Source organism: Zophobas morio, unplaced genomic scaffold, assembly GCF_036711695.1.
Source record: "Zophobas morio isolate AGI-343-1 ecotype UQ-CSIRO unplaced genomic scaffold, CSIRO_AGI_Zmor_V1 ptg000006l, whole genome shotgun sequence".
Classification (NCBI taxonomy): domain Eukaryota; kingdom Metazoa; phylum Arthropoda; class Insecta; order Coleoptera; family Tenebrionidae; genus Zophobas; species Zophobas morio.
This window is the reverse complement of record NW_026972111.1, coordinates 9492082-9504523: the sequence shown is the minus strand read 5'-3', so window position 1 is coordinate 9504523 and position 12442 is coordinate 9492082. Positions and strand designations below refer to the sequence as shown.

At 33.9% G+C, this 12442-nt stretch overlaps 2 protein-coding genes across 3 annotated transcripts in view; one reads left to right on the top strand and one right to left on the bottom strand.

Moving 5' to 3' along the window:
• Ubr3 (Ubr3 ubiquitin ligase) overlaps nt 1–12442 on the bottom strand; it is a 135018-nt gene that overhangs the window by 7663 nt on the left and 114913 nt on the right. For both annotated transcript variants that reach the window (XM_064048297.1, XM_064048298.1), the window contains exons 9-11: nt 562–743; nt 370–509; nt 1–313 (exon numbers count right to left, since the gene is read on the bottom strand). In XM_064048297.1, coding sequence (XP_063904367.1) covers nt 1–313; nt 370–509; nt 562–743 — 635 coding nt within the window. The remainder of the gene's footprint in view (nt 314–369; nt 510–561; nt 744–12442) is intronic.
• LOC135123544 (uncharacterized) lies at nt 4990–11776 on the top strand. The gene is made up of 8 exons (XM_064048309.1): nt 4990–5261; nt 5461–5747; nt 5799–5943; nt 7990–8127; nt 10420–10637; nt 10685–10911; nt 10964–11332; nt 11386–11776. Exons 1-8 carry the CDS (start codon nt 5015–5017, stop codon nt 11699–11701), a joined length of 1947 nt encoding a protein of 648 aa, XP_063904379.1. The 5' UTR covers nt 4990–5014; the 3' UTR covers nt 11702–11776.

Genomic DNA, 12442 nt, shown 5'->3' with positions numbered 1-12442 from the left:
TAGTCGGTGTATCGATCCATCGAAGTGTGGAAATCTCTGCGATGCACAGCTCTCAGCAACACGTGAATCGGGTTGTATAAATTTTCCCAGACGTGTGGTTTAGCCGAATACATCCCTTGTTGCAAATTACCCCCATTGGGGTCCAGAACTGGTCGTCTATAGTCGGCCAGTTCCGCCAACAACGTCTCAAAATCTCGAGTTTGAGACGTACCGCAACGTTCCGGCATTAGTTCCATCAGCTGAGAGTGGGTTCTGTCGCTCATACAAAGCAGGGTCACCATTTCGAGGCGGTTGAGTTCGGTTTCGGAAAGTCCTTATGAAAAAGAAACAAAAAATTAAAGCAGTTCATATTCGGTTAGTTTTATTTACCTATGTTGGTTCGAACCGTCACCAAGGTGGCTAAGAACGTCAGAAAGCTTTCGAGCATGCGCGTATTATGTTCTGGCTTCAAGTACGGATTTTGAGGCGCCCTTTCTGGCGCTAAACTTAAAGACTCTGTTACATGGAATCTAGAACAAGTGGTATTAGCATTGGAAAGTTGGAGTTGTTCGGGTACCTTACTTGTCTATAATAAGCGACGTAAATTCGTTCGGGCACATCCTCGTGCAAGCGATCTGCAGAAGATATAAATCTGCGTCTACCATGGAATTGCAGAAGTTGCCTTGAATGTACGTCATGGCTTGGCCTTTGATTTGAAGACCATTACGGACCCAGAGGTCATTCAGGATTTCGTAGAAAGCAACCTAAAAAAAGTATCAATAATTACAACCGAAACACGTACTTAGTGAATTTTAACTGTTTTTTGTCATTATACAGTGATGAAGTAGGCGTTCTGTGTAACTTTAAGTTGCCAACAACTAAAGAAATTTTCACTGCTTCTAGTAAATCAGCCAAGTTAGATCGCTGGTTTAATATGTATTATATATTACACCCACACACCCGAAATTGGTCGAAGGTTATTTCGACAGAACTTCCCCCACCCTTGAAGTACACTCCAACGAATTCCGCCTTCTTTGAGAAAATATAAAAAATGTTTGTTTGAAGTACGTGACAAATTGTCTGGGGTTTCTTGAGGACCCAACTACACAAAGAAAGTCATAAAAATTCCTCGATTCTTTTCGGTGAACGGATGAACCGGCGTCAATAGCACCCCCCAATCCCTGCGCCACGGGAACGCAAATTTCAATTATTATTTTATCAATTATCATTATTAAATATTTCCGGGCGCATTCTCTATTTTCAAGAAAATAGGGGGAATCAATCTTAATTTGATGAATAAACAATTCTGTGATGACGTGATTAACATAGATCATAGGTACTACTAACAGGCCATTACCAATGCCAGACAAAAAACACAAAAGTGGCCATTCGTCCGATGAACTCAATTAGTCTATTTCTTTAGCTTACGCTCTGGAATTAACAAAAGAATTAGCTTACGCTCGGAAAGTAAAAATTGTTTTGATTTGAATGAGTTGGTCGCCTCAAAACAGGGTACTACAATTATTGATACAGTCACAATCGACAGGATATTCTGAATACTATTATTATTATAATTTTTATTAAATAAAGACGGGCGTATTCTCACGTTTTAGAATAAGAGGGGTAACTTCATGTAAATAAAAATTGCTATGACGTCATAAATATAGATAATACACAATGCGAGAAAAAAAAAAAGAAAGGCCAAGTTTGCATTTTTTTGCAAAAATTTGGAAGGTTAGGGAAAACTCAAAGCAGATTCGTAGACCACACTTATAGGAGGATGATTAGGACAATTTTGGTTAGTATTTAACCATCTACATGATACCTCTAATATACAGCGTGTTACTGAAAGGTTCGTACAACAAAATTGATAGTTCTTCCCGAAATCTAAGAAGTCTGAAAAACTTATTTTGTGTTATCAAAATGATAAGGGGAAAATTAACCCTTATCCAACCTTTTTACTTTTTATCTTAGCAACTGTAACAATAAAACTTTTGTCAAGACTAAATGTTGCTATAGAAACGAGAGATGATCTTTTTATCAGAGGCGTACAACGAATTTGGACAGAAATTTTAATAACTTATATCTCTAAAAGAAGAACACTTTTACCTGAACTTTTTTAACTTTTAGCAACCATACTTTCAGACCAATTGCCGACTTTATTTTGTACGTACCTTTCAATAACACGCTGCATGTACAAAATTTGACAACGATTGGTCCAGCAGTTTCGGAGGTTACGTCTCTAATAAAAGTGGATACAGACAGACAGGGGGAAACGGGAGACTATTTTTTTCGTACTGTAGGGGTCATGAAACGTCGAGGAAAAGTGGCCATTCGTCCGATCAACTCGATTACTATACTTCCGTAGCTTACGCTCGGGAAGTCAACATGGAGGAATCTGGCCAAGTTAACATCATTAAAGATGTATTTATTGATAAAAGTCGTTTTAAACGATATTTATGAACATCAATTACTGATTTTTGATTCGTCAGTTTCCTTCAATTTTTCCAAGTCATTTTTTAATTATATGTATAGGTACTAGTTTTTCGCCCGTAACTTCACTCGTATAGACGATTCGTTGAGTTGAAAAACATTATTATCAAGTTTCACATAAAAATCGCCGTAAAAATATTTTCCTCATACAAACTTTGTCATCTCCTTTGGGGTTGAATTTAGGAAAATGCTGAAATACGTCTTTCATTATTTGTGTTGAAGGGCATGAATACCAAGTTTCATGTAAACATTTACAATAGAAATATATTTATCCTATTCAAACTTTACCACCCCTTCTCACCCCCTTGAGGGATGAATTTCTAGAAATCCCATCTTAAAAGCTGTCTTTGATATAAAATAACACCCCCTGCAAATTTCAAATTTTATATACAGTCATCAAAGTTTATTGGGAGAGTTGGTACTCCCTGTTTTTTGCAGTGAAGTTTGTCAACCTTATGATAGATTTGTTTAAGGTTATGTGGCAATGAATGCAGGGGCGTGACAAGAGAACTGGGGATTGGTTGATTGTCGAACTCCCCTGAATCCGTTGCGGATACGAAAGCTACCATTTTGCAAAGTTGCGAACGGTTTTAACGTTTGTAAACTAGACGCAAACATTTAGTGCGTTTATGGCTTTGACGTTTAAAGTACTTTACAGCCGACCCTACATAAAATTTAGCAAATGCCACGTGTCAGGGACGGTCGTGTGCTTTTACCAGAAAAAGTCTTTTCAGGTAGGTTATCAGTAAGCGGGTTTAAGACATCCGGCTGTGACGGTCTATTGAATTATAATGGGAGTTAATAAATTGGTGTGAAGCCATAAAACCACTAAATGTTTGGGTTTAGTGTACGAGTCGCCTTAGTCGATGCGCCCTACTCCAACTTTTTAGACCCCCCTTTAATGTTCGATAATTTAAAATAAAATTTTAAAGGTATACTGTAATTTAAAGAGCCATTTTACACGTCACAGAATTACTCCGAAAATTATCACAAAAATATAACGATAATTTATGTATAAATTTTGACAAGAATTTTGATGGTAAAGTTTGCAAGAAAATGCGCAAATATTCAAAACATGACCATTTGTTTACGTTTTGTTGGGGTTAGTCAACGTGTCAAGCAAAATTTTCACTCACATTATTTTGTTATAATTTTTGTGATCATTTTCGGAATCATTCTATGACGTGTAAAACGGCCACAAAAGTATATTTATTTTGAAGCAAATGCTGAAAATGTTGACAATTAGACATCTAGACAAATAGCAACTTGTGTTTTTAAATTTTCAAAAACATGGCGCAGCATAGAAGTACCAGTGACTATGGCAGCTTTCCTCCAGAGTGTTAAGGCGGTTTCTAAAGATTTTTCACATAATCAAATAAGAATGAATCAGGAGGCGTAAGATCTGACGATCGGGAAGGTCATAACCCGCGGCTAATAACCCTTCCGGGAAAAGCGCGCTGGAGATACTGTAACGTAGTATGGGGAGGAGCTCCATCCTGCTGGAAGTAACAGTTCAAATTCATTTAGTTGTTTTATGAAGTTGTCCAAAATCAGTAGCCTATATCGGCCAGCATTTATTGTTTGGTTGAAAAAAATGGGGCCGATTATTCCTGCTATTGATATAGCCACCCAAACATCTGTTTTTATTGGATGTAAGCTGGTTTCTTGAAAGACATTAGGGTTTTGAGTTAACCAAGTTCTATAGGTCTGCGATCGTATCCAAATAGGTGAAAGTAAGCCTCGTCAGTGAAAAAGGTCCTATATAAAATCTCGTTTCTACTCATGTTTTGTAGAAACCATTGGCAATACCGCACATGCGCATCAAAGTGTTGTGGAAGCAGTTGTTGCAATGTAGTGATCTTGTATAGATGCATATGTAATTTTTTCTTTATTATGGTAAGACAACTTCTATAATATATGCCAGTCTGTGTTGTGAAAGACGTGTAATGGATTTATTGGGACTACGTTGCATCCGCTCATTATCATCTTGAATCGATTCTTCTGTTACAACTGTAACAGATCTATCTGTTGATTTCCGTTTTACAACACTTCCGCTATCGAGAACGCGTTCAACAACTCGTTCACAATGGTGTACAAAAAGATAGAAAGGAATTTCTTCATCAGGATACATGCCCATGAACTGAGCATAAGTGGATTCTGAAGAATAATTCCACGCCCCACATTCGTCTTGAGTACCACTCCGGAAATATGCCATCACTAGAAAAGTGTTCTGCTCTACAGACAGAGGCATATTAGAAAACGCAATCAAACAAATCTAAAATTCTCAACTTCAAATCTGACAACTCATATTAAAAAAAAAAAAAAAATATATCGAAAAAAACCGCCACTGAGTTTTGAAATTTGCAACTTGAAACTTCAAATCTAGCAGCTAATATTTTTATGCACCTTAATAAACCAAATTATTCAAGTTCAGGTTTACCAACTCTCTCAGTCAATTTTGATGACTCTGTATATTTGCATAGGTGGGTCTAGCCTCCATTTTTTAACGATTAGATAAACGATTTTGCAAAGTGAGTGAAACATGGGATGTTTCCGTAGCTCAATTTTCTTGTTCACTTTGTTTGTACCGTTTGTTGCAACTGTATTTACAGTTACAGTTTTCGATTTGAATACAAAATTTTTCGAAATTACTCAATCACTTTTAGAAACCTTTAATGGAGTGAAAGGGTTTCATCACTCGGTTGATTTAACAAGAAGACGTCTGCTTTCGAGTTTAAACAAAATCACTCATCAAATTGCTGAAATTAACATGAGAATCAATACCACCGGTAAGTATACTGTTTTATACAAGATCGTGTGTCAAATTGGGTTTGATCACTGCAACAACAATTTGATAGGCGACGAGTAGTCATCAATCATTACACCGAGGTGGCACAATACCCAAAATTTCAAAGCCAATTTGATGTACATACAATATTTTATAATCAACTTTTATTTCGACAGTTTTTCGAATAGTATGTATTTTAGGTAGATACGAAAGTATGACAAACAGAATGTTACGAAATATGCCTAATGTTGTTAGGTTCGAATTGATGTTGCACTATATAAACACATTACAAATTTATATAAATATTTATTACCATGAGATGGAAAACTATGTTAAAAATTTTGATGACTATGAAAATGCAACGCTGTTAAACTTTGCCAATCGAGTCTTGTCTGAAACGTCTAATTCTGTTCCTTACATGATGGAATCTATGTATCAGCAAGTAGTAAAACAAGATATTTTACAACTATTTTTAAAACGTCTTGATGTAAGGGATTCGATTCACCAACGAATTTATTCATAAAATAGATTATTTTAGATAACCGTAAGTGACTATTTTTGTGAAGAGAAACAATCAGCGGCGCAGATCTTGCACGATTTTATGAATGAAATTCTTGTGACGAATATGAAGAGTTGCATTGTGATACAAACAGCTTACATGATCAAGAAATTGTACAAGAACGGTAAACACTAACATGGTAGACAGTATTTAAGGGGGTCCACTCATTTCTGGAATCGGAAGTTTTTAGAGTCAGAGTTAAAGTCGTAGCTAAAACTTAGTGACAAAGAGGATTCGTAAATGACGTTTTCTTCGTTACTCAGTTTTGTCTGCGACTGTAATAATACCAAGATGTTTTTCAGGTTTTCCTCATGTCAATTTTGGAAAGTTTCGACGTTTCGACCACGACATGCAAGCTGAATCTAAAAAGAGATTGCGAAGAATCTTTAGAGAGTGACAATATAAGACAAAACTGATTACACTAGTTTACAAGGTTTTATATCCAAAGATAAAAATTGTTAAATCTAAAGGATTTGGGTTCGAGAAATTCAGATCTGAAAGCAGAAAACTTCCATCACGTCAGGTTTTTGAGATATTTATATAAACATACCCCGTATTTCTTTTCTTTTGTACAACTCTTGTAACTTTTTTATTTTTAAATATACAGGGTGTTATTGAAAGGTACGTACAACAAAATTGACAGTTCTTCGCGAAGTCTAAGAAGCCTGAAAAACTGAATTTGTGTTATCAACATTATAAGCGGAAGATTAACCCCTATCCAACCTTTTTAGACGCTACTGAAGGATAAATAGATAAAATTTATTTATTTTAATAAATCCTAGCAACTGTAACAATAATAAAAAAAATAAGAGACCCTTTTGTTGCTGTAGAAACGAAAGATGACCTTTTTATCAGAGGCGTACAACAAATTTGGACATAAATTTTAATAATTTTTATCTCTAAAAGGAGAACACTTTTACCTGAACTTTTTTTTTAATTTTAGCACCCATACTTTGAGACCAATTGCCGATTTTATTTTGTACGTGTCTTTCAATAACACGCTGTATATAAACATATAGTTCTTTGAGCAAATTTGTAGCATTTTAAAAGAACATCTACGTAAATAAATAACATGAGTGTCAATTTTTCAACCTACTAGATTGTCATCAATGTTTTATTTAAAATTTTTCAAGTATTGATTTTAGAATAATTGGTTGCTTTCGATTTTTCTACGGGAAGTGATAATAAAAATGTGACGTTGGCTTTACAAAGATTTTTTAAAATGATACAAATTTGTTTAAAGAAATACAGGTTTATCTTTAAGAATAAAGAAGTTACAGGGGTTGTATCAAATTAAAGCAACACCCAGTATATATTATAAACATTATGACTGAAAGTTAAAAATGATTAACACTAGCATTTCTTTTATTGACAGTACTGTCAGTTTCCCTTATAACAGACCAACAGTAACACAATTTCGTCCCAAAAACCTTTGCACAATCTCGAAGACATTTTTCATGCGACAATGGTGCATTAACATGAATCAGTTTAACACTAACGTCAAGGTAAAAGCAAAGTTCATTATTTTGGATTTATGAAAAAACCTGACGTGATAAGGATTATCCGTTTTTGGATTTGTTATCAGTAAGTAATATAGAAGTAAAAAATATTTTTTTTATTTTTGGAAATGAAAAAAAGTTTAAATTTGTAAACTAGTGTTATTAGTCGAACAAAGGTGACAATCAGTTGTGGTTCACAAACGCATTAACAATTTTAACACATAGTGTACTCCAATGAAAGTGGGCGAAACGAAGAAATTTTTTTCCAACATGACACGGTCCAAAACCGGAAAATTATTTTCCCATCTCCTTTTTTTTAATGTTTCATTAACGTTTCACTAATTAGTGAAACGTTAATGAAATTTGATATTGATAATGAATTGTAATGGTTTTAATTAAAACCATTACAATTGATTATCAATATCAATCAATATTTAATTAAAACCATTACAATTGATTATCAATTATATATAAACAAACTCTAGTACACCGAAATATTCTCGAGTAATGATTATTATAATTTAATGAGACTTTTGTATTAAATCTTCAAACTGGCAACCTTAGCTTATCAAAGCACTCTAGGCACACACTTTTCACTTTTGGGGGGTGAAACTCAAATAAACACTAAGTATAGCAATTTAAAGACTAAATTAACTACTACTTTAATGAAGGTAACTATAAAAAAGAAAGCGAAGACGCCAACCACGCATTTTGGGCACGAAATAAGAATATAGTATCAATCATGAAGACTTATATGGTAAATGCACCTTTAGAACTGTGGAGATGTGATCCTGAAGAACACAAAAAAGGTATAAACAAAATAGATGATCAATTGTTTAATACCGAGTTAATACATTTACAACTTGATAAATATTGTCACCAAAGATATCGCACTGTGAGAGCAATAGTCACGTAACTCAAAAACAGCATATTTTGAGTAATGATGATTTAACATTCCCAAATTTTTATATATTATTTGTATTTTAAATACGAAATACTTAGGAATGCATTATAGTCGTACTGTCAACCGATTATTAATAGTATTTTTTTGCCTTTAGAGTAGAACCTTCTATTCGTTATAGAAAACAAGAAATTTTGACTTATTGTGACTATTGCACTGGTACACATTATCAAATATTTTGACTTGCGTGTTAATAAATTTAATACAAGAGCAAACTAGCAACACATTTTAATGAAAAAAAAAAAAAATAACAAAATACAAAACAATCACAATATTAATTCATTCAACATGTATTATGGCTAAATTCTTATAAAATGTGTGATAATCTGGTGTAGGGGAACGAGGGGCTTGTTGTAACAGTTTTTAGGAAAACGAATATAATTTGGTATCTATTAGCTGTTTGACCATTATAAAAGTATCGATCGGTAGTCTAACTATTCCCCTATTGGACTGAACAGGCAAAAGGTCAAAATTGTTCATCTTCACTTCACACCAGGCATTTTCTTAAAAAAAGTGCAGTGTTACAACTTGCCCCGTGGTTGGGGCTAGTTGTAACAGCCATCAGACAGGTAGTAACAGTAAAAATAAAGCTGATGTTGATACATATTTAGACTTTATTTTTCAAAAATCAACACAACACTTCATTATATACATTTTTTTTTCAGTAAAACTGAACTAAACTTTTAGAAGAAGAGTCAACATTAAAGATTTGAGTTTTGTCTTCCTTTTTCTTAATATATCTGGAAAGCAATATATGGCATAGGTCAAAATTTTGGCTCGCTTTTCGTATGCTAGGTAAGAGATTTGTAGAAGTGAATTTGGGATAAGTTGTAACATGTTACAACTTGCCCCAAGCGTATTGTTACAACATGCCCCGTAGTACAATTTTCTACATTTAATTACATTTCGACAAAATTATGTGGCTTAGCGTCAAAATGTGTAAGGAATATTAAATCTGAGTAATTTTTGAGCTACATGCAAAACTAAACGTTTTAAATTAATTAATAACTGATACGAAAAACCAAATTTTACTAAAGCAATATTTTACATTACTTGGCCAAAACGAGACACGTGCACACATCCACTCACTCCGTTGGCTGAAGGAACAGTGGTTGTGATGACATGATGTCTTATGGTGCAAGAATTAAATTCAGTAAAAAACCTGACGTTAAAGAGTTTAAATTCTGGGTAAAAATTTAGTGTTACAACTTACCCCTGTTACAACAAGCCCCTGGTTCCCCTACTTAATTTTTTTTTACATAATAATTTTAAAAATTTTATTTCGCTCCAATTAACTTTTCCATCTTTACCATTCAAAGAAAAATTTATTCCCATGTTTTCAGTCAATTCTTTTATATTAAAAATATCCTTCTGCTCTACTTCATGAACTTTGGCTTTCCAGTTTTTCTTGCTAACGCTATTACTGGTATCCATAACTTACCAACTTCACTTTGGGATTGTTGTTCGCCTCTTGAACCTCTGGAGTGTATCATTGGGAGACTGAATGGTTATGGTTACGACATGTTTCGACTTTATTAATTAACGTCATCATCAGCTAATATTTAACAAGCTAGTAACATGGATATTAAAATTTATGAGAATACACTGATAAAATTAATAATTAAAATGTCCGAGATTTATACAAAATCTGAGGACGTTAATTAATAAAGTCGAAACATGTAACCATAACCATTCAGTCTCCTCATGATACACTCCAGACGTTCAAGAGGCGGACAACAACCCCAAATTAAATAAAAACTTGAACAGAATGGATCTCCAAAAATTTACTAACTTCACATTTGATTTAACTATATTAGAAGACATTGTGTATTTTTTGTGTTCAATTTGTACCTAAATTAGTATCAGATTATCAACATCGACTGAAACATGCAGTCTTGCATTAAGTGCACATGTAACTTTCGGAAATGCAATACCAACATTTTGATTAATTTGAACAGCACGCAGCTATTAAAAGCCGTTTATACTTACATATACTAAAACTACATTAATTTCTTTATAAATTAATGAGAAATTTAAGAATTCGGCAAATTTTGACTTACGTGAGTATTGCTCTCACAGTGCGATATGTTCTTTGGCGCTAGGATAAAGGATATACTGTTAATAACAAAATTAATTTTAGATGAAACTTATCTTGAAATCACAAACTTCCTCCACGGAATTATTTTAAATAAAGTAAATTTAGATCCAAACGGAGGATGTAGTAGGGAATGCGACGTGTTTACTTATACAACAAATTATCAGTGTCATGATAATAAGTGGTGTAATCAACAAACAACTTGTCCAAAAATCATCAACTGTCACTACATCGATTCCTCGATGGAAGTTTGTACTTCCGAAGTAAGTCTATTTCCCTAATACTATTGCCAATAATTATAAGTCCCTAGAGCATGATTAGAACCAACAGAAGATACGATAATGTCAAATTTGGAAACGGAAAACATTTTGGAAAAAGCATGACTTGCAGCAAATCGAGAACTTACTTGGAAACTTACCGAAGCTGGTTGATCTTTAAATGCTCCTACTGTTACTGTCTCTGTGAAGAAGGGCCAAAATTCTTTTCCGAGAGATACATTAATATGCGTTTGGTTAAGTCAAATATTACTGATAACAAGTATGAAATCGACTCATACTGATTTGAATTTATAAATGTAGCAAGTTTGTAGAGTTGTGACCGGTTTGCGCTTTGTCAAAACCCACGGAATCATTCATCTGCAAATACAAGAGGGGAGAATTCTCCCACATGGACAGATTAACATTGACAGCGTTCGGTGGATACCAGTTGAAGATTATAATGTCATTAATAAAACCTATGAGGATGATAAGGACTATTATACTCTTAAATGGGAACAAAGAGAATTCGATTTGGTTGACATATTTGCTAAAGAGGGAAGCGTTGTCACTGGAGTTGCGTTTGAAAAATTTAATGGTCGACTGCACTTGAATGTATTAACAAATCCATACAATTTCAAAACCGGGAGCCTGGGGCTAAATACCACTTTACAACGTGGTCGTGTTCTTTATGATAAGCTCAAGTACTTCTAGAATCTAATCTAAAATTACAATATTGCCAATACGTTCTTTACAGATTTTCCAAAGAATTGAAGCTTGACAGGGTCGATGTTCCGATTCGTTCAGAAGCTCACTCGAATAAATTTACCACGAACAAATATGTGAAATTTACAAACACAGGATACGAGAAAGATGCTGGTCAAACGACGGTACCATTTTTTGATGCTCAACCCGTAGAATCAGCTATACCGGTTCCGTTAAGTGGGGTTGGGGTTTTTCACAAGGGAATATCCGGTTTTGGAGGATTTATTGCACCCAGAATATTCACTTATAATTTTACGAAACATCTGGAAGGGGTGATCAACCAGATGAGCAAAAACGATAAACTGTGAAATATTTACACCGTTTGGAAGATAAAGTAGACCAATGTGTAACATTAAAAAAATATATATCACAACTGATGGGTACTTGCTTTTCCTATGGTATCTTGAGCTGTGAAGTGTCAAACATTGAAATTGCTATTATTTAAAACTTGTTCTGAAAGGTAAAGATTTTTATGTTTGCCGATTTGAGTTTTATTGGACTAACAAAAGATTTTTATGTTTGCCGATTTGAGTTTTATTGGACTAACAAAAGATTTTGCTATTCACACAATGTAGAGAAAATATTTTCCACAGATATCTGGAAAAACCTCCCAAGTTAACAACTGCACAACCCATAACTTCTAAAGGCTTTCCGCATTGTTGTACGTGAATATCATGTAATAACTCCAAGTTATTATCTCCCTTGTGTATTATTTCCACAAAGTCGTTGGATCCACTATTTTCTAAAATAAGCGTCGCTCTGTTTAGCTTGAGTACCATAGTCTATCTACTTCATTATTATTTCTTTTCATAAATTTTACAATAATTCATCATTAGACATGATATTTTTTTTGGCATTTTACTTGTTATTATCATTGCCACCAGAATTTTAGTCTTCATGATTGCTACGAATTATAAAAGTACTTAGTAATAAGGAAATTTTTCAGACCGTTTAGGCTAATTAGACAGCTCAATTTTTTTCTACATGTACTTCAAAAACACTGTGTATATTACACCAAAATTGAAAACAAAAGGAGGAAACACGACAAG

Coding starts and splice junctions, on each gene's coding strand:
- LOC135123544 (XM_064048309.1), top strand. CDS start 5,015: ATGGGATGTTTCCGTAGCTCAATTTTCTTGTTCACTTTGTTTGTACCG. Junction 5,748..5,798: donor TATTTTTAAAACGTCTTGAT/GTAAGGGATTCG, acceptor AGATTATTTTAG/ATAACCGTAAGTGACTATTT. Junction 11,333..11,385: donor GTTCTTTATGATAAGCTCAA/GTACTTCTAGAA, acceptor CGTTCTTTACAG/ATTTTCCAAAGAATTGAAGC.